This window comes from Salmo salar, chromosome ssa14, assembly GCF_905237065.1.
Source record: "Salmo salar chromosome ssa14, Ssal_v3.1, whole genome shotgun sequence".
NCBI classification, from domain to species: Eukaryota; Metazoa; Chordata; class Actinopteri; order Salmoniformes; family Salmonidae; genus Salmo; species Salmo salar.
The window spans coordinates 38,474,978-38,499,566 of record NC_059455.1 but is presented as its reverse complement, the minus strand read 5'-3'; the positions used below and the strand labels follow the sequence as shown (position 1 = coordinate 38,499,566).

Sequence of the window (24,589 nt, the reverse complement as noted above, 5' to 3'; positions counted from 1 at the left end):
TTTCTCGTCCACTACAGCCAGGTGACCAAGTACTGGTGTTATTGCCTGTTCCAGGGTCTTCACTGTCAGCTCGTCTCTCTGGTCCTTATTTCATTAAAAAGAAATGAAGTGAAACTGATTATGTGCTTCAAACTCCTGATAGAAAACGCCAATCTCGTGTGTGCCACATTAACATGTTGAAGGCATACCACACCCGACCCATCACCCAGGTAGACGGTTCAAAAACAGTGGAAGGTACTGCTGTTTCCTCTGCTTCTACTGCTATGATAGTGGACTGTCATATTATTAATGATGTTGATGGAGATGGATTAGAGTTGCGCAATACTCAGCAGCAGTGTGTTAGATTGCCCAACTCAGAAATGCTGCTGTCTCTCCAGTCAGGTCTGGTTCATTTAACGGACGGACAGGCCGACGATATTGTGAGGCTACTCCACAGTTTTCCATGTCTCTTTAATGATGTTCCTACTCGCACAAACGTGTTGGAACATGACATTCACGTTGGAAATGCTGCCCCTATCAAGCAGCACCCATATCGTGTTAATGCTTCTAAGAGGAAGATAATGAGGGATGAAGTGAGATATTTGTTGGAGAATGACCTGGCGACGCCAAGTTCAAGCCCTTGGAGTTCTCCTTGCATTCTGGTTCCTAAACCTGATGGTACGTCCAGGTTATGTACGGATTATCGAAAGGTAAATTCTGTCACACTGCCAGATTCATTCCCGTTACCCAGACTGGACGACTGTATCGACACTGTTGGTGCTGCTACTTATGTAACAAAGTTGGACCTCTTAATTTACTGGCAGGTTCCGTTAACCTCACGTGCTTCTGAGATTTGCCTTTGTGACCCCAGACAAATTCCTACAATACTCTGTCATGGCTTTTGGGATGCGGAATGCACCAGCCACTTTCCAACGACTGGTTAACTCCGTATTAGCAGGCGTTCCCAATTCTAGTGCATGCCTTGATGATTTAGTGATTTATTCATCTGAGTGGACAGATCATGTTAACTCTCTAAGGGTAGTATGTGAGCGTTTGGCAGCTGCTTCTTTAACCCTGAACTTGGCAAAGTGCGAGTTTGGGAAGGCTACTGTTACCTATCTCGGCAAAGAGGTCGGCCATGGACAGGTGCGCCCTGTTGATGCCAAGGTCTTGGCTATCACTGCATTCCCCGCACCTACCACCAGACGAGAGCTACGCCACTTTTAAGGGATGGTTGGCTACTACCGTAGTTTCTGTAAAAACTTCTCTGCGGTAGTTGCTCCCTTGACTGATTTGCTCAGTCCGGCAAAATCGTTTGAGTGGTCCCCAGATTGTAAGGTAGCTTTTGATACTGCTAAAGCCCTCTTATGTAGTACCCCTGTACTTGCTGCTCCGGATTTTGAACATCAGTTTAAACTTGAAGTAGATGCTAGTGCCAGAGGTGCTGTTCTACTGCAGCAGGACAAGAGTGGAGTGGATCATCCTGTGTGTTATTTGTCACGGAAATTTAACAAATGTCAGACCAAACTGCCACCATCGAGCAAGAAGCTCTAGTTTTGTTGTTAGCTCTGCAATACTTTGAAGTGTATATAGGTTCTAGTGCCCTACCTGTGATTGTATATACGGACCATAACCCCTTAGTGTTTCTCCACCGTATGTACAACCAGAACCAGCGCCTTATGCGTTGGGCTCTTATTGTGCAGAATTATAATTTGGAGATCCGTCACAAAAAGGGTTCTGATAATGTGTTAGCAGATGCTTTGTCTCGTGTGTAAAAATGATTTTTGTATGTTTTGTAAGGTTGACTTTGTTTGTTGATCTTGTGGGTATACTTTAGAAATACTTTGTTTGCAATTCCCCCTGGGGTTGCTCTTTTAAGGGTGGGAGTGTTACGGATACAGGTATCCTGTATGTGTATTTCTTTTCTCTCCTCACAGGTGACAATCATCATTCCCCAATCAGTCGCTAATCAGAACACACCTGCACCTTTTTATTTACCCTATCACAGCCCCTTTCCCTTGTTTTAAAAACCCAGTCAGTTTCTCTCTCTCTCTCCTCCCTCCCTCCCTCCCAACCCCCCCCCATCTCCATGCTGGGAGTTCAAACAATGGGGATCCTGTCACTTTGGCACGGCTTTAGGTGTGTTACTGAAGCTACTGTCACCGTGAAGGAGTTTCTGGTCTCCGTAGGAGAGAATGTAGGATGTGAGAATGTTGCTTATGCGTCACGGATGAATAAAGCGGTGGTGGTTTTTCTTAAAGAAGAGCGCCTTGTAGATCGTATGGTTGAGCACGGCGTACTTCTTAAAGGAATGTTTATTCAAGTTACGCCGCTTTTTTCCTGGTCAACAAGGGTAACGATTTCAAATGTACCGCCGTTTATTCCAAATGAGCTATTGGAGCGCGAGTTATTGCGCTTTGGGAAGTTTGCAAGTTCAATTAAGGTTGTCCCGTTGGGTTGCAAACACCCGGCGTTGAAACAGGTTATGTCGTTTCGGCGACAGGTGTTTATGTTTTTGGACTCACCGGGAGTTAGCGTTTAAAGTCAAGTATGACAATAGATTGTATATGGCTAGTACAGGTAGTCAACGGTGTTTTGAGTGTGGGGATGTTGGTCATAAGCGACATGCTTGTCCGAAAAGGGAGAAGGCAGAGGGAGGGGCGCAGGTGGTCCTCGTAACGCCTGGGCCCACTGATGTAGGGAGAGGTGGTCCTCGTAACGCCTGGGCCCACTGATGTAGGGAGAGGTGGTCCTCGTAACGCCTGGGCCCACTGATGTAGGGAGAGGTGGTCCTCGTAACGCCTGGGCCCACTGATGTAGGGAGAGGTGGTCCTCGTAACGCCTGGGCCCACTGATGTAGGGAGAGGTGGTCCTCGTAACGCCTGGGCCCACTGATGTAGGGAGAGGTGGGCCTCGTAACGCCTGGGCCCACTGATGTAGGGAGAGGTGGTCCTCGTAACGCCTGGGCCCACTGATGTAGGGAGAGGTGGTCCTCGTAACGCCTGGGCCCACTGATGTAGAGAGAGGTGGTCCTCGTAACGCCTGGGCCCACTGATGTACGGAGAGGTGGTCCTCGTAACGCCTGGGCCCACTGATGTAGGGAGAGGTGGTCCTCGTAACGCCTGGGCCCACTGATGTAGGGAGAGGTGGGCCGACAGTGGTTGAACAGCCACAAGCACCTGCTGCTGAGGAACAAGTTATCCGTGTTGAGGGCACGGAGTTGCAACTTGTGTTAGAGGGAAATGTTATGCAGCAGAAAATATTTGTTGTAGAAGGTAAGGATGGATCTGAAGAGCCAGTTCCTCAGACTGGTGAGGAGGTGCCCAGTACGAGTGCTGGGGTACAGGAGGGGGTTCATGTGGAGCTAATCTCCCAGGTAGTGGAGGACATGCCCACTACGAGTAATAGGGTACAGGAGAGGGTTCATGTGGAGCTAGGCTCCCAGGTAGTGGAGGAGATGCCCACTACAAGTAATAGGGTTCAGGTGGGGCTAGTCTCCCAGGTAGTGGAGGAGATGCCCACTACAAGTAATAGGGTTCAGGTGGGGCTAGTTTCCCAGGTAGTGGAGGAGATGCCCACTACTAGTAATAGGGTTCAGGTGGGGCTAGTCTCCCAGGTAGTGGAGGAGATGCCCACTACTAGTAATAGGTTTCAGGTGGGGCTAGTCTCCCAGGTAGTGGAGGAGATGCCCACTACTAGTAATAGGGGTCAGGTGGGGCTAGTTTCCCAGGTAGTGGAGGAGATGCCCACTACTAGTAATAGGTTTCAGGTGGGGCTAGTTTCCCAGGTAGTGGAGGAGATGCCCACTACTAGTAATAGGGTTCAGGTGGGGCTAGTCTCCCAGGTAGTGGAGGAGATGCCCACTACTAGTAATAGGTTTCAGGTGGGGCTAGTCTCCCAGGTAGTGGAGGAGATGCCCACTACTAGTAATAGGGTTCAGGTGGGGCTAGTCTCCCAGGTAGTGGAGGAGATGCCCACTACTAGTAATAGGTTTCAGGTGGGGCTAGTTTCCCAGGTAGTGGAGGAGATGCCCACTACTAGTAATAGGGTTCAGGTGGGGCTAGTCTCCCAGGTAGTGGAGGAGATGCCCACTACTAGTAATAGGGTTCAGGTGGGGCTAGTCTCCCAGGTAGTGGAGGAGATGCCCACTACGAGTACTAGGGTTCAGGAGAGGCTAGTCTCCCAGGTAGTGGAGGAGATGCCCACTACTAGTAATAGGGTTCAGGTGGGGCTAGTCTCCCAGGTAGTGGAGGAGATGCCCACTACGAGTAATAGGGTTCAGGTGGGGCTAGTCTCCCAGGTAGTGGAGGAGATGTCCACTACTAGTAATAGGGTTCAGGTGGGGCTAGTCTCCCAGGTAGTGGAGGAGATGCCCACTACTAGTAATAGGGTTCAGGTGGGGCTAGTCTCCCAGGTAGTGGAGGAGATGCCTGGTACGAGTGATGGGGTGCAACTGGGGAGTGATAAAAGGGATGTGTTAGAAGCGAGTCAGGGGTCTGTGGCCTCAGTTGAGGAGGAGCAGGATATGGATATCTCTATTGATATGATAGCAGCTGGTGACGACTCAATTTATGATCTAGAGGAGGTAAATAGGTTTCTGGATCAGACTTTTGGGAAATCTGTCAAATTGGCAGAATATTTTGATGTTGATAAGTTTGTGAGGTCAGCTGTGATGTTACAGAAGACGGTGGGGTTAGACCAGTTAAGTGAGAAGAAGCAGTTTCGCTTGAGGAAATTTGTTTCTGCTGTCACAGCAGCAAAGGGTGGTGGGAAACGTGGTCAGGGTAAGAGAAAATGTAAACAATGATGATGATCATGCTTCATAGGGTGTCTTCTTTTTTCTCTTTGGTTTCTCTGTGGTTTCTTCTGCTTTTCCTTTCTCTTTTCTATATGGAGGTACTAAGGGTAGGTTCTCTCAATATTAATGGTGGAAGGGACAGGAATAAGAGGGCTTGGGTATTAGAAGTAATAAAACAGAAAAGGCTTAATGTAGTTTTTCTACAGGAGACACACAGTGATGAGGAAAAGGAGGTTGACTGGGGTATGTGGTGGGAGGGGCAGCATATACTCAGTCATGGTACTAATTTCAGTGCTGGGGTGGCAATCTTGTTTTCTTCAGGCTTAGGGGTGACTGTGGTATCTACAACAGAGATTGTCAAGGGTCGGGTTTTATTGGTCAAGGTGGAGGTTATGGGGTTTTTGTTTGTTTTTTTGAATGTTTATGCTCCTAATGAGGGTACAGAGCGTATTGTTGGTTTTGATCAAATAAAGGAAACCTTAAGACAGTGTGACCAAGAGGGGTGTATGGTTTTAGGGGGGGACTGGAACTGTACAGTGGATTTTACTGTTGATCGCACCGCTGAAGAACCTCACCTGCGGTCAGCCACTTGCCTGTCTGGTCTATTAACTGAGTTTGAGCTTTCTGATGTGTGGAGAGTAAGGAATGCAAAAGTTAGGCAGTACACATGGTTAAAAGTTAATGAAGGTCGTGTCAGTGCAGCAAGGTTAGACAGGTTGTATGTATCTGATCACTACTGTAGTAGGGTTTGAAGGTTAGACAGGGTTGGAAGTTTAGACAGGTGGTATGTATCTGATCTCTACTGTAGTAGGGTTGGGAGGTTAGACAGGTTGTATGTATCTGATCACTACTGTAGTAGGGTTGGAAGGTTAGACAGGTTGTATGTATCTGATCACTACTGTAGTAGGGTTGGAAGGTTAGACAGGTGGTATGTATCTGATCACTACTGTAGTAGGGTTGGAAGGTTAGACAGGTTGTATGTATCTGATCTCTACTGTAGTAGGGTTGGAAGGTTAGACAGGTGGTATGTATCTGATCACTACTGTAGTAGGGTTGGAAGGTTAGACAGGTGGTATGTATCTGATCACTACTGTAGTAGGGTTGGAAGGTTAGACAGGTTGTATGTATCTGATCACTACTGTAGTAGGGTTGGAAGGTTAGACAGGTTGTATGTATCTGATCTCTACTGTAGTAGGGTTGGAAGGTTAGACAGGTGGTATATATCTGATCACTACTGTAGTAGGGTTGGAAGGTTAGACAGGTGGTATGTATCTGATCACTACTGTAGTAGGGTTGGAAGGTTAGACAGGTGGTATATATCTGATCACTACTGTAGTAGGGTTGGAAGGTTAGACAGGTGGTATGTATCTGATCACTACTGTAGTAGGGTTGGAAGGTGTGACATTACTCCTGTGGGTTTCTCTGATCACCATAATGTGACTGTTGATATTCATTTGTCCTGTCCACGAAGGTCATCACCTTACTGGTATTTTAATGTTAAATTGTTACATGATGTCATGTTTTGTGAAAGGTTTTTGTTGTTTTGGGAAAAATGGAGGGTTACAAAAGGACATTTTGAATCCTTGAGACAATGGTGGGAGGTTGGGAAGGCCCAAATACGATTATTTTGTCAACAGTATACTGCTCTGTCTTGAATTGAAGTCAAAGAGACTATCAAGGCACTTGAACAGGACATCAAATCTATTGAATTGAAGCTGCTCACTCAGAACGACCCTGGAATAGTCATGAACTTACAGGACAAGAGACATGAACTGAGATTGTTTCTGCATGAAAGAGTGAAGGGTGCCTTGATTAGGTCTCGTTTCACTTCCCTCAAGGATATGGATGCTCCTAGCGCTTTCTTTTTTAACCTAGGACAGTTGACACTGCAACATAAACAGATGGTTTGCCTTCATCTCCCTGATGGGAAGGTGACCACGGATGACAGTGAAATGCGTCAACATGCCGTAGATTTCTACTCTGCCCTCTATAAGGCGGAGGATTGTGACTCTCTGTGTACTGAACAGTTGCTACACGTTCTTCCTCAATTGGGACCTGAGCAGAGAGTCGCATTGGACTCTGACATTACACTGCAAGAGCTGTCCACAGCAGTTATGCAGCTCTCAACAGGCCGAGCCCCTGGCATTGATGGTTTACCATCTGAGTTTTATAAGCACTTTTGGGGGTCTATTGGAGAGGATTTTTATGCAGTGGTGTGTGAATCTTTTCATGAGGGTTCTCTTCCTGTCAACGTGCGGTGCTTTCATTATTGCCAAAAAAGGGGGATTTGGCTCTCATAAAAAATTAGAGACCTGTTGCTTTGCTGTGCGCAGAATATAAAATTGTTTCTAAATGTCTCTCAAACAGGTTGAAAGAGTATCTGGGATTGTTGGTCCACAAGGACCAGTCTTACTGTGTACCTGACCGCTCTATTGTTGATAACTTGTTTCTGATAAGAGATGTTTTAGACATTTGTAAACTGTCTGATGTAAATGTGGGTTTACTTTCTTTGGATCAGGGGAAGACTTTTGATCGTGTGGACCACCAGTACTTGTTTAAAACAATGAAAGCCTTTGGGTTTGGGGATGTTTTTTTGTCTTGGATGAGTTTACTGTATGCTGGGGCCTCGTGTATGGTGAAGGTGGGGGGTGGTTTGAGCTGCCCCATCCCTGTCCAAAGGGGCATCAGGCAGGGATGCCCAATTTCAGGGCAGTTATATAGTCTGGCAATTGAACCAATGCTTTGTTTTTTAAGAGCGAAGCTTACTGGTTTCTCTGTGCCAGGGGTAATGAAGGATCCCACGATAGCACTGTCTGCGTATGCAGATGATGTGACTGTTTTTATTACAGGGGGTGAGGATGTTAAGGTTCTCTCAAACGCTTTAAAGGTGTATGAGGGGGCCTCCTCAGCTAGAGTCAATTGGGGAAAGAGTGAAGCGCTGTGGGCAGGTCAGCTTCAGATAGGGTCCACTCCACGGTTACCAGGGGGCTTCAGTGGGGCAGAGATGGGATGAAGACTTTGGGGGTTTTCTAGGCTCTGATGTCTTTCAGAAAAAGAACTGGGAGGGTGTAGTGGAGAAAGTGTGTGCCAGACTGTCAAGATGGAAATGGGTGCTGCCTCAGCTGTCTTATAGGGGAAGGGTACTGGTAGCTAATAATCTTGCTGCCTCTACCCTGTGGCACAGACTAATGATTTTACAGCCACCAAAGGGTCTGATACAAGAGCTTCAGAGGACCCTTGTCAATTTTTTCTGGTCTGGACAACACTGGATTAAAGCTGCAGCCCTGTACCTGCCACTACACGAGGGTGGGCAAGGCTTGGTGGATATTTCTTCCAGGATCATGGCTTTCCGGCTTCAAGCAGCCCAGAGACTGTTGTACAGTGACGGTTCTAGCTGGGTCGACACAGCCTATACATTGATGAGGAGAGCGGGCTGTTTGGGCTTAGATAAGCACCTTTTCCTCTTAAAGCTGGAGGGGGGTGATTTGCCTGGCCTGACTCCATTTTATGAGTCTGTTATGCAGGCTTGGAGAGTTTTTGTCAAGTCCCGTAAGGCCGGCACGCCACCAGGGATGTGGCTTTTTGAAGAGCCTCTTTTTCACAACACTGCCATCCAGTCCCGTGTTCTGGGTTCAGCTAGCCTACGTTCATGCCTGTTAGGCGTGGGGTGTACTAAACTGGGTCATCTGATGCGGAACAGGAATAGATCGTTGGAGGAGCTGGGAGAAAGAGCGGGGATCCGATCATCTCGCCTACTGAGGAAGGTCGTCGCTGAGGTCTGTGACTCCCTGCCAGTGCTTCATCTGCAGTATGTGACTGACATTTCCAATTCTGATCGGTGGAAGGAGGGTCTGGATGATGTGTTCCCTGCACTGATTGTTAGTGCTGCAGCGGGGGCATTCGAGGAGGATGTGGGGATGCTGCTTTCCTTCGACACCCCGGAGCTGGGGGAGTTCAAGGAGGTGGGAAAGAAGGCCATGTACAGAGTATGTGTAAAGGTGTCCCATGCCTCTTCCCTGGAAGGGGTAAAATCGACGAGGTGGGCGGGTGTGCTTGTTCCAGGTGTCTCTCCAAAAGGCTGTTGGCGATCATTATACAAACTGCCTATTGATAAGAGGACAGCTGACCTCCAATGGAGGATAATACATGGAGCTATAGCCACTAACATGCATCTGGTACACCTGGACCCTACTGTTGGGGAGGGTTGTCCATTCTGTGCTGAGTCTGAAACTCTGGAACATCTGTTTTTACAATGTCCCAGGTTGGTCGGGATGATTGACCTGATCACAAATTGGTTCTCAACGTTGGGAGAGGTTTTCTTTTCCCAACTGTATATATTTGGGCCAAAGTACAGGTTCAGTCAAAAGGGTGTAGTTGTGTTGCTTAATTTTGTGTTAGGGGCAGCAAAATGAGCGATATGGAAGACCCGAAAGAACAGTATTCGGGGACAGGGGTCTGTGGATGTGGTGGGAATGCTGGAGGGGATGTTGGCAGCGGGATTAGGGGTCGAGTTTGCCTATTATAAACTGGTCAACAATATTGATCAGTTTATGAGTATATGGGGTATTCAGAGGCTGTTGTGTTTAGTTACTGTGGAGGAGGAATTGGAGTTGTGTTTTTAATTTATGTTTTTAATTGACCCAATAAAGATTATTTAAATCTCTCCGTCTCTCTCTCTGTCTCTCTCTCTGTCTCTCTCTCTGTCTCTCTCTCTGTCTCTCTCTCTGTCTCTCTCTCTGTCTCTCTCTCTGTCTCTCTCTCTGTCTCTGTCCGTCAGCCTGTGAGTATAGTTTTTGGTTAAAGTGTTGACTGTTTGTTTGTTGGTGGGAAAAGGGGTTACCAAGACAAGTCGCCCATGGGCATATATTACCCGTATGAATACTTTATCTAAGTACCCTAGTTAGAACTGGGAGGACCACCCACTGTATGTTTTAGTTAGCTAGCTGTTATTGAAGTAGGCTAGTCTAGTTTAGGGGTGTTTTTGGATTATTGTTTCTTTCCTTGGGTCCAGCTCAGCCCCTCTTCCCACACCCCATTACTGTGTGTTTAAAAATAAACCTGTAGTGTTAGACGGTAGATTTAAGTTGTCTGTGGTTTTTGTTCTCGCTGTCTCTTTATCACTATTTTAATTTGCATGAGTTATGTTACGGGTCTCGTTGCCATCCCCCCTTAGACTGCTGGGCCGAAGGGATTCGTAACAGTGTGTGTGTGAGACATTTGGATCGTTCTGAGCTAAATGTAAAAATGTTGTTGATTTCACAAGTTAAAAAAATGAAGGAAAATCAGCTCTACGAACTGGTACTTTTTGGGGGATCGAACCGGTTCAGAAAAAAATGGTGGTTCTGCTGGGAACGATTGGTACTAAAACAAACACATATACACACACCTCTTGGTAACGAGATGAGCAGGGCTTAGCTGAGCAAGGTTTAATACCAGGGTTAAGATCAAGCTACAGGATTGCAGACAAGACTGTAATTCACTAATTGAGGGTAATTCTCCTGAAAACAACTGTTTAAAATGGATAGGTGTAGAGAGAAGGAGAGGGAGGAAGAAATTGAGGGGTGGGTGGGGTTATACACGATCACAGGCACTTACCCTTTTCTGGTAATGTGTCTTCATTGAGGGTATACCTGACCCCCTTCCCTCCATGGACTAGCAGAGAGAGAGGGAGAGAAGACACCTCAGTAAGATGTTTCACAATGACAGTTAGCATTAAAAAATAGATCAGGCAGATAGACACACACACAGCCAGCGAGCCAGCCAGCCCACTAGCCAGACAGACGGGCCAGCCAGCTACTAGCCAGCCAGATGGACAGCCAGACAGCCAACCAGACCACTACTAGCCAGATAGCTAGCCAGACAGCCAACCAGACCACTACTAGCCAGACAGACCACTACTAGCCAGACAGACAGACAGACCACTACTAGCCAGACAGACAGACAGACCACCACTAGCCAGACAGACAGACCACCACTAGCCAGACAGACAGACCACTAGCCAGAGAGACAGAGGGTGTGACGTACCCTGAGCGTTTTGTGAAAGGACAAACTTCCTGATGAGCTTGTCAGTGTGTTGTGTGTAGAGGGACAGGGCGTAGTGCAGAGACTTCAGGTCAGGACTCTTCTCCAGGAAGGTCTTCTTCAGACCCACACCGCCCGCATGGAAGTATTGCTGCAGGGGCATTGTTATTTATCCTCAGAGAGATGTAACATAGTATAACCCTAGTTATAAGACATCCCAAAGGCTCGGACATGCTTATAACAAGTTATGAAGCATCATACAGTAGCAGACATACTATTTACTGCATAGTACACATTATACATACTGTACATGTAGTATACGGTACCTTAATGGTGTCCAATGCCAGCTCTATGATGGCACACTGTTTAGGGGAGAGAGCCTTGGCCTCCTCTCTCACAATGTGCTCCTGCAGTGTACCGGGAAACAGACAACAGAGTTAACACAACAATGTAGTTAATACGACACAATACACACCAGAACTGCATTTATATCAAACATGCTGTAGAAATCAAGAAAGGAACTCATCCTAATGCGTCATCATAAAGGAACTCATCCTAATGTGTCATCATAAAGGAACTCATCCTAATGTGTCATCATAAAGGAACTCATCCTAATGCGTCATCATAAAGGAACTCATCCTAATGTGTCATCATAAAGGAACTCATCCTAATGTGTCATCATAAAGGAACTCATCCTAATGTGTCATCATAAAGGAACTCATCCTAATGTGTCATCATAAAGGAACTCATCCTAATGCGTCATCATAAAGGAACTCATCCTAATGCGTCATCATAAAGGAACTCATCCTAATGCGTCATCATAAAGGAACTCATCCTAATGCGTCATCATAAAGGAACTCATCCTAATGCGTCATCATAAAGGAACTCATCCTAATGCGTCATCATAAAGGAACTCATCCTAATGCGTCATCATAAAGGAACTCATCCTAATGTGTCATCATAAAGGAACTCATCCTAATGTGTCATCATAAAGGAACTCATCCTAATGCGTCATCATAAAGGAACTCATCCTAATGTGTCATCATAAAGGAACTCATCCTAATGCGTCATCATAAAGGAACTCATCCTAATGCGTCATCATAAAGGAACTCATCCTAATGCGTCATCATAAAGGAACTCATCCTAATGTGTCATCATAAAGGAACTCATCCTAATGTGTCATCATAAAGGAACTCATCCTAATGTGTCATCATAAAGGAACTCATCCTAATGCGTCATCATAAAGGAACTCATCCTAATGTGTCATCATAAAGGAACTCATCCTAATGCGTCATCATAAAGGAACTCATCCTAATGCGTCATCATAAAGGAACTCATCCTAATGCGTCATCATAAAGGAACTCATCCTAATGTGTCATCATAAAGGAACTCATCCTAATGTGTCATCATAAAGGAACTCATCCTAATGTGTCATCATAAAGGAACTCATCCTAATGTGTCATCATCATTACCTTGAGCTTGGAAAGCTGACCCAACTCCTTAGCGGCATTAAAGATCATCTGAGTGCCCTGTGATAGAGATAGAGATAGAGATAGAGATAGAGATAGAGAGATAGATAGATAGATAGATAGATAGATAGAGAGAGAGAGAGAGAGAGAGAGAGAGAGAGAGAGAGAGAGAGAGAGAGAGAGAGAGAGAGTATGAGAGAGTGAGTGAGTGAGAAGGATGATGGTGGTGAGAGAAGAGGGGGAAGAGGGTTGGGGAGGTGGTGCATAGAGCATAGCATGAGGAGGGGAGAGTTGTTTGAAGAAGATGAGGAGAGTACAAATTACATATACATGTAGTTAAACATGTCACAATAAAGAATGGGGGAAAAAGACATGTGCAGGAGAGGTTTCCAATCCAGTACAGGATTGTGTGGTAACCTCCAATCCATTTAACATACAGGCAACGCTGTAGAGGAAGGACATGTTCCTTCTAAAAGAAAAACGTGACAAGGAGAAAAATATGAGACAGGTAAAGGAGGGGAGGAAGAGGAGAAAGGGGACTAAAGAGGGGAGGAAGAGGAGAAAGGGGACTAAAGAGGGGAGGAAGAGGAGAAAGGGGACTAAGGAGGGGAGGAAGAGGAGAAAGGGGACTAAAGAGGGGAGGAAGAGGAGAAAGGGGACTAAGGAGGGGAGGAAGAGGAGAAAGGGGACTAAGGAGGGGAGGAAGAGGAGAAAGGGGACTAAAGAGGGGAGGAAGAGGAGAAAGGGGACTAAGGAGGGGAGGAAGAGGAGAAAGGGGACTAAGGAGGGGAGGAAGAGGAGAAAGGGGACTAAGGAGGGGAGGAAGAGGAGAAAGGGGACTAAGGAGGGGAGGAAGAGGAGAAAGGGGACTAAGGAGGGGAGGAAGAGGAGAAAGGGGACTAAGGAGGGGAGGAAGAGGAGAAAGGGGACTAAGGAGGGGAGGAAGAGGAGAAAGGGGACTAAGGAGGGGAGGAAGAGGAGAAAGGGGACTAAGGAGGGGAGGAAGAGGAGAAAGGGGACTAAGGAGGGGAGGAAGAGGAGAAAGGGGACTAAGGAGGGGAGGAAGAGGAGAAAGGGGACTAAAGAGGGGAGGAAGAGGAGAAAGGGGACTAAGGAGGGGAGGAAGAGGAGAAAGGGGACTAAGGAGGGGAGGAAGAGGAGAAAGGGGACTAAAGAGGGGAGGAAGAGGAGAAAGGGGACTAAGGAGGGGAGGAAGAGGAGAAAGGGGACTAAGGAGGGGAGGAAGAGGAGAAAGGGGACTAAGGAGGGGAGGAAGAGGAGAAAGGGGACTAAGGAGGGGAGGAAGAGGAGAAAGGGGACTAAGGAGGGGAGGAAGAGGAGAAAGGGGACTAAGGAGGGGAGGAAGAGGAGAAAGGGGACTAAGGAGGGGAGGAAGAGGAGAAAGGGGACTAAGGAGGGGAGGAAGAGGAGAAAGGGGACTAAGGAGGGGAGGAAGAGGAGAAAGGGGACTAAAGAGGGGAGGAAGAGGAGAAAGGGGACTAAGGAGGGGAGGAAGAGGAGAAAGGGGACTAAGGAGGGGAGGAAGAGGAGAAAGGGGACTAAAGAGGGGAGGAAGAGGAGAAAGGGGACTAAGGAGGGGAGGAAGAGGAGAAAGGGGACTAAGGAGGGGAGGAAGAGGAGAAAGGGGACTAAGGAGGGGAGGAAGAGGAGAAAGGGGACTAAGGAGGGGAGGAAGAGGAGAAAGGGGACTAAAGAGGGGAGGAAGAGGAGAAAGGGGACTAAGGAGGGGAGGAAGAGGAGAAAGGGGACTAAGGAGGGGAGGAAGAGGAGAAAGGGGACTAAAGAGGGGAGGAAGAGGAGAAAGGGGACTAAGGAGGGGAGGAAGAGGAGAAAGGGGACTAAGGAGGGGAGGAAGAGGAGAAAGGGGACTAAGGAGGGGAGGAAGAGGAGAAAGGCGACTAAGGAGGGGAGGAAGAGGAGAAAGGGGACTAAGGAGGGGAGGAAGAGGAGAAAGGGGACTAAGGGGGGAGGAAGAGGAGAAAGGGTACTAACGGGGAGGAAAGGTGCTGTATTACAGTGGCACCAGGTCAGGTTTTCCATGGCTCAGCCGTGCACCATGCTCATTTCTAACATACAGACAGGGTTTGATAATGACACTATACAATGCACTCAAATCAAGCCCTCTCCTCCTATCCACTAGTCACTCATGTAGATCTGGAGGGAGTGGATAGGTGTTAGCCTTACTGCTTACAACAACCCAATCCTTCTGGAGTTATACAAGTAGGCCTAGGGGCAGGGAATAAATCTGAGACAGGGGGTTACACTGAGTAGCATGGGGACAAGAGGAGTGATGTCACAGGTAGCAGAGGACTCCGTGTGTCCGTGCTGACAGACATCATACAGGGAGAAACACACACACACTCATTCACGCGAGCGCGGACACACACACGCACACACTCACATCACAGACACACAAACACACACAGTACTTACTATAACCTGAGGAGGAGAGGGTGGGGCGATGGCGAGAGAGAGGGGGTCAGTGAAACTGCACAGGCCCATCTCAACAAATTAACAACCAGGAAGTAACCATTGAATCCTCTACATCTTATTCTAGCCAAAGAGTACGTTCACAACTTCATATTTCTAAATGAATGGTAGATACTGTATTATACTATGGAAAATCATTTTAAAGGACTGGTAGCAGAGAGAATGTATGGAAGAGAATTAGGCTCAGGTTTTTAGACATAAGAAAATATGTGTGTGTGTGTGTGTGTGTGTGTGTGTGTGTGTGTGTGTGTGTGTGTGTGTGTGTGTGTGTGTGTGTGTGTGTGTGTGTGTGTGTGTGTGTGTGTGTGTGTGTGTGTGTGTGTGTGTGTGTGTGTGTGTGTGTGTGTGTGTGTTACTCACCGACTGGTCTGTGAACGGTGGAAGCACAATGCTTTTCTCCATAGTGTTAATGACCAGCTTCCACAGTTCCTTCAGCACTCTCTTCAGCACAGTCTTCTCACAGATCTTAGCAAACAGCGACAGACTAGAGAGGAGAGAATACATCTTAGTACACCCATGCAGAAGAGAGAGAGAGGGAAGGAGGGAGTGTGTGTGTGTGCATTTTCAACCTTTTTAAACTTCAGATTGCAGAAACCATCTACAGCCAACCAACTATAACTGTTTAGTAGCAATTAATTACTTTCCTTAGCATCAGTATAACAAACCCCCTACAGTTTAACATCATGGGTTTTCCTTGATGTACACTGGAAAAACCCTTTGTTTCTCCCATTGAAACGACTATATAGATAATGTATGTGGATATAACATCTGCTGAACACCATCCCCTCAGGTTGTCCAATTTGCAGCAACAATCATATGTTCCAAAACCTCGCTGGGATTGTATTGCTACAAGCTTTTTCAAGCCAACTCCAATATTGTTGTGACTGTGTCACCCTTACATCACATTCACAGCCTGGTCTGCTTCTGACTCTCAACCCGCATCCCTCTATCAGGGCCCCAGACGAGACGGCTGCCTACTTTACCAGACGAGACGGCTGCCTACTTTACCAGACGAGACGGCCGCCTACTTTACCAGACGAGACGGCCGCCTACTTTACCAGACGAGACGGCCGCCTACTTTACCAGACGAGACGGCCGCCTACTTTACCAGACGAGACGGCCGCCTACTTTACCAGCTTGTCTAGACAAGGATGGAAGGTGACACGATTGTCAATGAAATATGTTCATGGGTTTTCTTTGTCAGGTTGTGTGTATTTTGAGTAGTTTATTAGGTTACAATACCTTTTGACACTAAAGTATGGATTGACTGTTAATAATACATTTAAGCTAGACCGTACTGATAAAAGTAGAAAAAAGGGAGGAAATTAATGGGGTCACACTTTATTTGGATAGTCCAGATAGTATGACCAGCTAACATCAACAGATGGACTATCAACAAATTATCTGTTGATAAGCAACTGCTTGCTAAGGTTACGGTTAGCGTTGGGGCTAGTAGTTAGCGTTGGGGCTAGTAGTTAGCATTGTGGCTGGTAGTTAGCATTGGGGCTGGGGCTAGTAGTTAGCATTGGGGCTGGGGGTAGTAGTTAGCGTTAGGGCTGGGGCTAGTAGTTAGCGTTAGGGCTGGGGCTAGTAGTTAGTGTTAGGGCTGGGGCTAGTAGTTAGCGTTGGGCTAGTAGTTAGTGTTAGGGCTGGGGCTAGTAGTTAGCGTTAGGACTAGTAGTTAGCGTTAGGGCTAGTAGTTAGCTTTAGGGCTAGTAGTTAGCTTTAGGGCTGGGGCTAGTAGTTAGCGTTAGGGCTGGGGCTAGTAGTTAGCGTTAGGGCTGGGGCTAGTAGTTAGCGTTAGGGCTGGGGATAGTAGTTAGCCTTAGGGCTGGGGCTAGTAGTTAGCGTTAGGGCTGGGGCTAGTAGTTAGCATTAGGGCTGGGGCTAGTAGTTAGCGTTAGGGCTGGGGCTAGTAGTTAGCATTAGGGCTGGGGCTAGTAGTTAGCGTTATTACATGGACCTCCCCATTATAATCTGAATGTCTTGTTTGACTTCAGAGACTTGTATGTGACCAATACACTACATGTCAAAAGTATGTGGACACCCCTTCAAATTAATGCATTCCGCTATTTCAGCCACACCCGTTGCTGACAGGTGTATAAAATTCAGCACACAGCCATGCAATCTCCACAGACAAACATTGGCTCAGTGACTTTCAACTTGGAACAGTCATAGGATACCATCTTTCCAACAAGTCAGTTTGTCAAATGTCTGCCCTGCTAGAGCTGTCCCAGTCAACTGTAAGCGCAGTTAATATGAAGCGGAAATGTCTAGGAGCAACAATGGCTCAGGTAAAAATCATCTGTCCTCGATTGCAACACTCACTACAGAGTTCCAAACTGCCTCTGGAAGCAACTTCAGCACAAGAACTGTTCGTCAGGAGCTTCATGAAATGGGTTTCCAATGCCGAGCAGCCTCACACAAGCCTAAGATCACCATCCTCAATGCCAAGCGTCAGCTGGAGTGGTGTAAAGTTGGACTCTGGAGCAGTGGAAATGCGTTCTCTGGAGTGATGAATCACACTTCACCATCTGGCAGTCCGACGGACAAATCTGGGTTGGTGGATGCCAGGGGAACGCTACCTGCCCCAATGCATAGTGCCAACTATAAAGTTTGGTGGAGGAGGAGTAATGGTCTGGGGCTGTTTATCATGGTTCTGGCTAGGCCCCTTAGTTACAGTGAAGGGAAATGTTAATGTTACAGCATACAATGGCATTCTAGACAATTCTGTGCTTCCAACTTTGTGGCAACAGTTTGGGGAAGGCCCTTTCCTGTTTCAGCGTGACAATGCCCCTGTGCACAAAGCAAGGTCCATACAGAAATGGTTTGTCGAGATCGAAAGAACTTGACTGGACTGCACAGAGCCCTGACCTCAACGCCATCCAACACCTTTGAGATTAATCGGAACGCCAACTGCGAGCCAGGCCTAATCGCCCAACATCAGTGCCCGACCTTACTAATGCTCTTGTGGCTGAATGGAAGTAAGTCCCCGTAGCAACGATCAAACATCCAGTGGAAAGCCTTCCCAGAAGAGTGGAGGCTGTTATAGCAGCAAAGGGGGACCAACTCCATATTAATGCCCATGATTTTGGAATGAGATGTTCAATGTTCATCGAGCAGGTGTCCACATACCTTTGGTAGTGTATGTGGCAAATTTGGCATCTTTGAAGTGTTTTTGTGTGTGTGTGTGTGTGTGTGTGTGTGTGTGTGTGTGTGTGTGTGTGTGTGTGTGTGTGTGTGTGTGTGTGTGTGTGCGCGGCTCGGTCTCTTGTGTCTCACTTGGTGTCGAGGAAGTCCATGATGGGCTGCAGGACATTGTCTGCGTCCCCGGCCACGCTGTTGTTGTCTGTAACAGTCTGTCCCTTCACCTGGCCCAAGATATCCCCCATCTGCTTTACATTTTCCTCAATCTGGGGCTGAAAACTATATACAGACAGACACAGAGACAACCATCAAAACCCACAACTCTGGGTTGTATTCATTGGGCACTAAGCGGAATAAAACTGATTGAAAGAGGGAGTTCCAAAACGTTTTCCATTGCATGTCCTAATGAATACGACCCTGAAAGCGCCATGTTTCAACTAAACAAGTCCGCACACACAAACACACAAACACACACCTGACAGCGAAGATCCTACTAAGGTCGTCCATGACGTTGTTGAGCTTTAATTGCAGGTCCTTCAGGAAGTCACTCGCCTCCACGTTCAGCTGGGGGCAGGTAGTAAGTGTCCTTAATAATACATTTATTTACATAGGAGGAAGTGTCCTTAATACATGTATTTACATAGCAGGAAGTGTCCTATATACATGTATTTAGTAAATGACATACTGTAGGTACAGTGTAATTACATTGTAGGTATACATTTTTACAATATGGTTTGTGTGATGACTCATAGAGGTCTGAGTGATGACTCGTAGAGGTCTGAGTGATGACTCGTAGAGGTCTGAGTGATGACTCGTAGAGGTCTGAGTGATGACTCTAGAGGTCTGAGTGATGACTCGTAGAGGTCTGAGTGATGACTCGTAGAGGTCTGAGTGATGACTCGTAGAGGTCTGAGTGATGACTCTAGAGGTCTGAGTGATGACTCATAGAGGTCTGAGGGATGACTCTAGAGCTCTGAGTGATGACTCTAGAGGTCTGAGGGATGACTCTAGAGGTCTGAGGGATGACTCTAGAGCTCTGAGGGATGACTCTAGAGCTCTGAAGGATGACTCTAGAGCTCTGAGTGATGACTCATAGAGGTCTGAGTGATGACTCTAGAGGTCTGAGTGATGACTCTAGAGGTCTGAGTGATGACTCTAGAGGTCTGAGTGATGACTCTAGATGTCTGAGTGATGACTCTAGAGGTCTGAGTGATGACTCATAGAGGTCTGTGTGATGACTCATAGAGGTCTGAGGGATGACTCATAGAGGTCTGTGTGATGACTCATAGAGGTCTGAGGGATGACTCATAGAGGTCTGAGTGATGACTCAGAGGTCTGAGGGATGACTCATAGAGGTCTGAGTGATGGGCGTTGACAGACTCACGTTTTTGCCTCCCATGGCCTCAAACATCTTCTCCAGCTGCACTCTCAGCTGTTGGATGTTATTCATGATGATGCAGGGCTGAAGAAGACACAAATAAGGAGAGATCATATTTTACATCTCTCTCTGTATCTTGCTGATATGAGCAGACAGACAGACAGACAGACAACTTGTATCTTGCTGATATGAGCAGACAGACAGACAGACAGACAGACAGACAGACAGACAGACAGACAGACAGACAGACAGACAGACAGACAGACAGACAGACAGACAGACAGACAGACAGACAGACAGACAGACAGACAGACAGACAGACAGACAGACAGAGGCTCAGTGAGTGTTGACTATAGATGAGCCAGTCCAGCTTTTCCCCTTACACCACATCCAGCTAATCAAACACTCCTGCCCTTACACATACAGTTTCTCTAACCTACCACTTTCTCTTTCTCTTTGTTCCCACATTGTTTAGGGAACTCTTTGGAAATGATCTCAGCATAGGACAGGAGAACGTTGCCGATGGTCTGAGAGAGAGAGACAGAGAGAGACAGAGAGAGACAGAGAGAGAGAGAGAGAGATACAGAGATACAGAGAGAGAGAGACACAGAGAGAGATACACATAGAGATACAGAGATACAGAGAGAGAGAGAGAGACACAGAGAGAGAGAGACACATAGAGATACAGAGATACAGAGAGAGACACATAGATAGAGATACAGAGCGAGAGAGACAGAGAGAGACAGAGAGATACAGAGAGAGAGACACAGAGAGAGAGATACAGAGAGAGAGATACAGAGAGAGAGATACACAGAGAGAGATACACAGAGAGAGAGAGAGATACAGAGAGAGAGAGAGCGAGAGAGAGAGACAGAGAGAGAGCGACAGAGAGAGAGAGAGATATACAGATAGAGAGATACAGTGATACAGAGAGAGAGACAGAGAGACATACAGAGATACAGAGAGAGAGACAGAGATACAGCGATACAGAGAGAGAGAGAGAGAGAGAGAGACAGAGAGAGAGACGGAGAGATGTTTATCATCTGAATGAACATCTTCTGCATCATTTAACCATATCTGTGTTATTGTCGGCCATATTGGTAAGGCCTAAGGGTGGTACCTTGGCGAATCTCTTCATGTAGTTGCCTACGATCTGGGGGTCAGGACACTCTAACTTGCGTATGATCTCAAAGCTCTGGTTGAGCTGAGAGAACACATCCACCACCGAACAGGAGAACAAAGCATGCTCTGACGTTACCTGGAACTGTATGGGGGAAGAGAGGCGGGGGGGTTAAAAAGCACTCGGATATCTTACAAAAGGCACTACTGGGATCCCCACACTTCAAGGAACAGGAGAGGGATGCCCCCTTTCTCAAGCCAATACATTTCATCTTATACTTTACAGATAGATGGCACTGGTGCTGTTGAATTCTCTATGAATTGACAGTGTGTGTGGCTGGTTCCTCTCTTCATCATGTGAATGGTGATTAGTGATATGATGGGGAGCAGAGGCCTCATTAACACTTCTGTCATTAGAGAATTATTGATCATGTCGTGAAGGAGGGGGGTGGCGGTGGGACTGGTTTCCTGCTGACACAGGAAACAGGAAGCTGCTGTAGGCGACAGTAATTGGACCCCAAGGACCACCGACAAATGGGGGGAGAGAACCTACTCATCTACATTGACCCGAGTGTGTGTGCGTGCGTGCGTGTGTGTGTGTGTGTGTGAGAGAGAAGGAGGCTGTTGTGTGTTGAGTAAGGGAAGTACACATGATGTAAGTGTGTTGGAGGGAGGGATGAGGGCGTGATGGAGGGATAGAGGGAGGAAGGGAGGGATGGAGGGAGGAAGGGAGGGAGGGAGGGAGGGAGGAAGGGAGGAAGGGAGGGATGGAGGGAGGAAGGGAGGGAGGGAGGGATAGCGGGAGGGAGGGATAGAGGGAGAAAGGGAGAGATAGAAAGAGGAAGGGAGGGAGGGATGATAGAGGGAGGAAGGGAGAGATAGAGGGAGGAAGGGAGAGATAGAAGGAGGAAGGGAGGGAGGGAGGGATAGCGGGAGGGAGGGAGGGATAGCGGGAGGGAGGGATGGATAGCGGGAGGGAGGGATGGATAGAGGGATGGATGGATAGAGGGAGGGATGGATAGAGGGAGGGAGGATAGAGGGAGGGATGGATAGAGGGAGGGATGGACAGAGGGAGGGAGGATAAAGGGAGGGATGGATAGAGGGAGGGATGGATGGAGGGAGGGAGGATAGAGTGAGGGATGGATAGAGGGAGGGATGGATAGAGGGAGGGATGGACAGAGGGAGGGATGGATAGAGGGAGGGAGGATAGAGGGAGGGATGGATAGAGGGAGGGATGATAGAGGGAGGGATGGATGGATAGAGGGAGGGATGGATAGAGGGAGGGATGGATAGAGGGAGGGAGGATAGAGGGAGGGATGGACAGAGGGAGGGAGGATAGAGGGAGGGATGGATAGAGGGAGGGATGGATGGAGGGAGGGAGGATAGAGGGAGGGATGGATAGAGGGAGGGATGGATAGAGGGAGGGATGGATAGAGGGAGGGATGGATGGAGGGAGGGAGGATAGAGGGAGGGATGGATAGAGGGAGGGATGGATGGATAGAGGGAGGGAGGATAGAGGGAGGGATGGATGGATAGAGGGAGGGATGGATAGAGGGAGGGATGGATAGAGGGAGGGATGGATAGAGGGAGGGATGGATGGAGGGAGGGAGGATAGAGGGAGGGATGGATAGAGGGAGGGATGGATAGAGGGAGGGATGGATAGAGGGAGGGATGGACAGAGGGAGGGATGGATGGATAGAGGGAGGGAGGATAGAGGGAGGGATGGATGGATAGAGGGAGGGATGGATAGAGGGAGGGATGGATAGAGGGAGGGATGGATAGAGGGAGGGATGGATAGAGGGAGGGATGGATGGAGGGAGGGAGGATAGAGGGAGGGATGGATAGAGGGAGGGATGGATAGAGGGAGGGATGGACAGAGGGAGGGATGGATAGAGGGAGGGAGGATAGAGGGAGGGATGGATAGAGGGAGGGATGATAGAGGGAGGGATGGATGGATAGAGGGAGGGATGGATAGAGGGATGGATGGATAGAGGGAGGGATGGACAGAGGGAGGGAGGATAGAGGGAGGGATGGATAGAGGGAGGGATGGATGGAGGGAGGGAGGATAGAGGGAGGGATGGATAGAGGGAGGGATGGATAGAGGGAGGGATGGATAGAGGGAGGGATGGATGGAGGGAGGGAGGATAGAGGGAGGGATGGATAGAGGGAGGGATGGATGGATAGAGGGAGGGAGGATAGAGGGAGGGATGGATGGATAGAGGGAGGGATGGATAGAGGGAGGGATGGATAGAGGGAGGGATGGATAGAGGGAGGGATGGATGGAGGGAGGGAGGATAGAGGGAGGGATGGATAGAGGAGGGATGGATAGAGGGAGGGATGGATAGAGGGGGGGATGGACAGAGGGAGGGATGGATGGATAGAGGGAGGGATGGATAGAGGGAGGGATGGATAGAGGGAGGGATGGATAGAGGGAGGGATGGATGGATAGAGGGAGGGATGGATAGAGGGAGGGATGGATAGAGGGAGGGATGGACAGAGGGAGGGAGGATAGAGGGAGGGATGGATAGAGGAGGGATGGATATGGATGGATAGAGGGAGGGAGGATAGAGGGAGGGATGGATGGATAGAGGGAGGGATGGATAGAGGGAGGGATGGACAGAGGGAGGGAGGATAGAGGGAGGGATGGATAGAGGGAGGGATGGATAGAGGGAGGGATGGATGGATAGAGGGAGGGATGGATAGAGGGAGGGATGGATAGAGGGAGGGATGGATGGATAGAGGGAGGGATGGACAGAGGGAGGGATGATAGAGGGAGGGATGGATAGAGGGATGGATGGATAGAGGAGGGATGGATAGAGGGAGGGATGGATAGAGGGATGGATGGATAGAGGGAGGGATGGATAGAGGAGAGATGGATAGAGGGAGGGATGGATAGAGGGAGGGATAGAGGGAGGGATGGATAGAGGGAGGGATGGATGGATAGAGGGATGGATAGAGGGAGGGATGGATAGAGGGAGGGATGGATAGAGGGAGGGATGGATGGATAGAGGGAGGGATGGATAGAGGGAGGGAGGGATGGATAGAGGGAGGGATGTATGGATAGAGGGAGGGATGGATAGAGGGAGGGAGGGATGGATGGATAGAGGGAGGGATGGATGGATAGAGGGAGGGAGGGATGGATAGAGGGAGGGATGGATGGATAGAGGGAGGGATGGATGAATAGAGGGAGGGATGGATGGATAGAGGGAGGAAGCAGTAACTTCTGTGTTGGGTGTTTACAACCTTTGCAGCTTGTCCAGTGAAACTGCATATTGCAACTGGTCGAATGGACCTACACAGACATAGCTTTTCATCATGTATAAAGTTACTTTAGCTTAGAGTTTTAAATCATTTCAATGAATCTCAAATAAACAATTATTATTGACAAATAACTACATAATTACAATTTGACCATGTATTGACTAGCAAATGCCACATAAATAGGGGCCTGCAAAACAAAACATATCTCAGAGAGGAAATAGATGTGAATTTACCCCGTCCTTTGTGTCCCTCACTAGGGCACCGTGCAGGAAGTCTCTGGACACTTCCTCGTTCTCGTCCAACCACTGGATGACAAACGGCTCGAACCACCTATGAGGCGGCAGAGAAGGGGTCCACAAAAACCTCTCAATATGTGATTACCCACCCCCCCAATACAAAAATCAGTGGACCTTCCATAAAAAAAGAGCTGAATGAGATGAAGGACACTCACGCTGGGTACTCAGGTACACGTTTCTGGAAGGTGGGCAGCTCTTTGCAGTATTCGTTGTAGAGCCACTTCACCTTGAAGTGCAGGTTCATGTAATCAGCACTCTTACACAGCCGGTTCTTCTCATGCTCTGAGAATGATACAGAATGGTAGGGGGAGATTTGGAACATATTCACTCATAGTACACACAGGCACACAAACTCACACACGGACGAACGCACACACACTTACCCTCCATGGCATATCTCATGTCTTGAGCAAACATGTTCCACATGACCTCTGCACTGATCACGCCCACATTCAGTTCCTGAGGAAACCTGCGCGGGACAGGAGAACAGTGTTCAGAGAGAGAGAGAGAGAGAGAGAGAGAGAGAGAGAGAGAGAGAGAGAGAGAGAGAGAGAGATCAAAGAGAGAGAGATAGTCAGAGAGAGAGAGAGAGAGAGAGAGAGAGAGAGAG

The 24,589-nt window shown here is 48.0% G+C and overlaps 1 protein-coding gene across 1 annotated transcript in view; it reads right to left on the bottom strand.

The window, feature by feature from the left end:
* The window catches only part of LOC106569526 (protein unc-13 homolog A), a 123,822-nt gene that overhangs the window by 8,352 nt on the left and 90,881 nt on the right, over positions 1-24,589 (bottom strand). Inside the window, 13 exon segments of the mRNA XM_014140967.2 lie at positions 10,373-10,429; positions 10,802-10,949; positions 11,125-11,205; positions 12,271-12,327; positions 15,139-15,262; positions 18,061-18,204; positions 18,401-18,489; positions 19,310-19,387; positions 19,744-19,830; positions 20,424-20,567; positions 23,917-24,013; positions 24,135-24,261; positions 24,363-24,448. Of these exon segments, the coding sequence (XP_013996442.2) occupies positions 10,373-10,429; positions 10,802-10,949; positions 11,125-11,205; positions 12,271-12,327; positions 15,139-15,262; positions 18,061-18,204; positions 18,401-18,489; positions 19,310-19,387; positions 19,744-19,830; positions 20,424-20,567; positions 23,917-24,013; positions 24,135-24,261; positions 24,363-24,448 (1,319 nt within the window).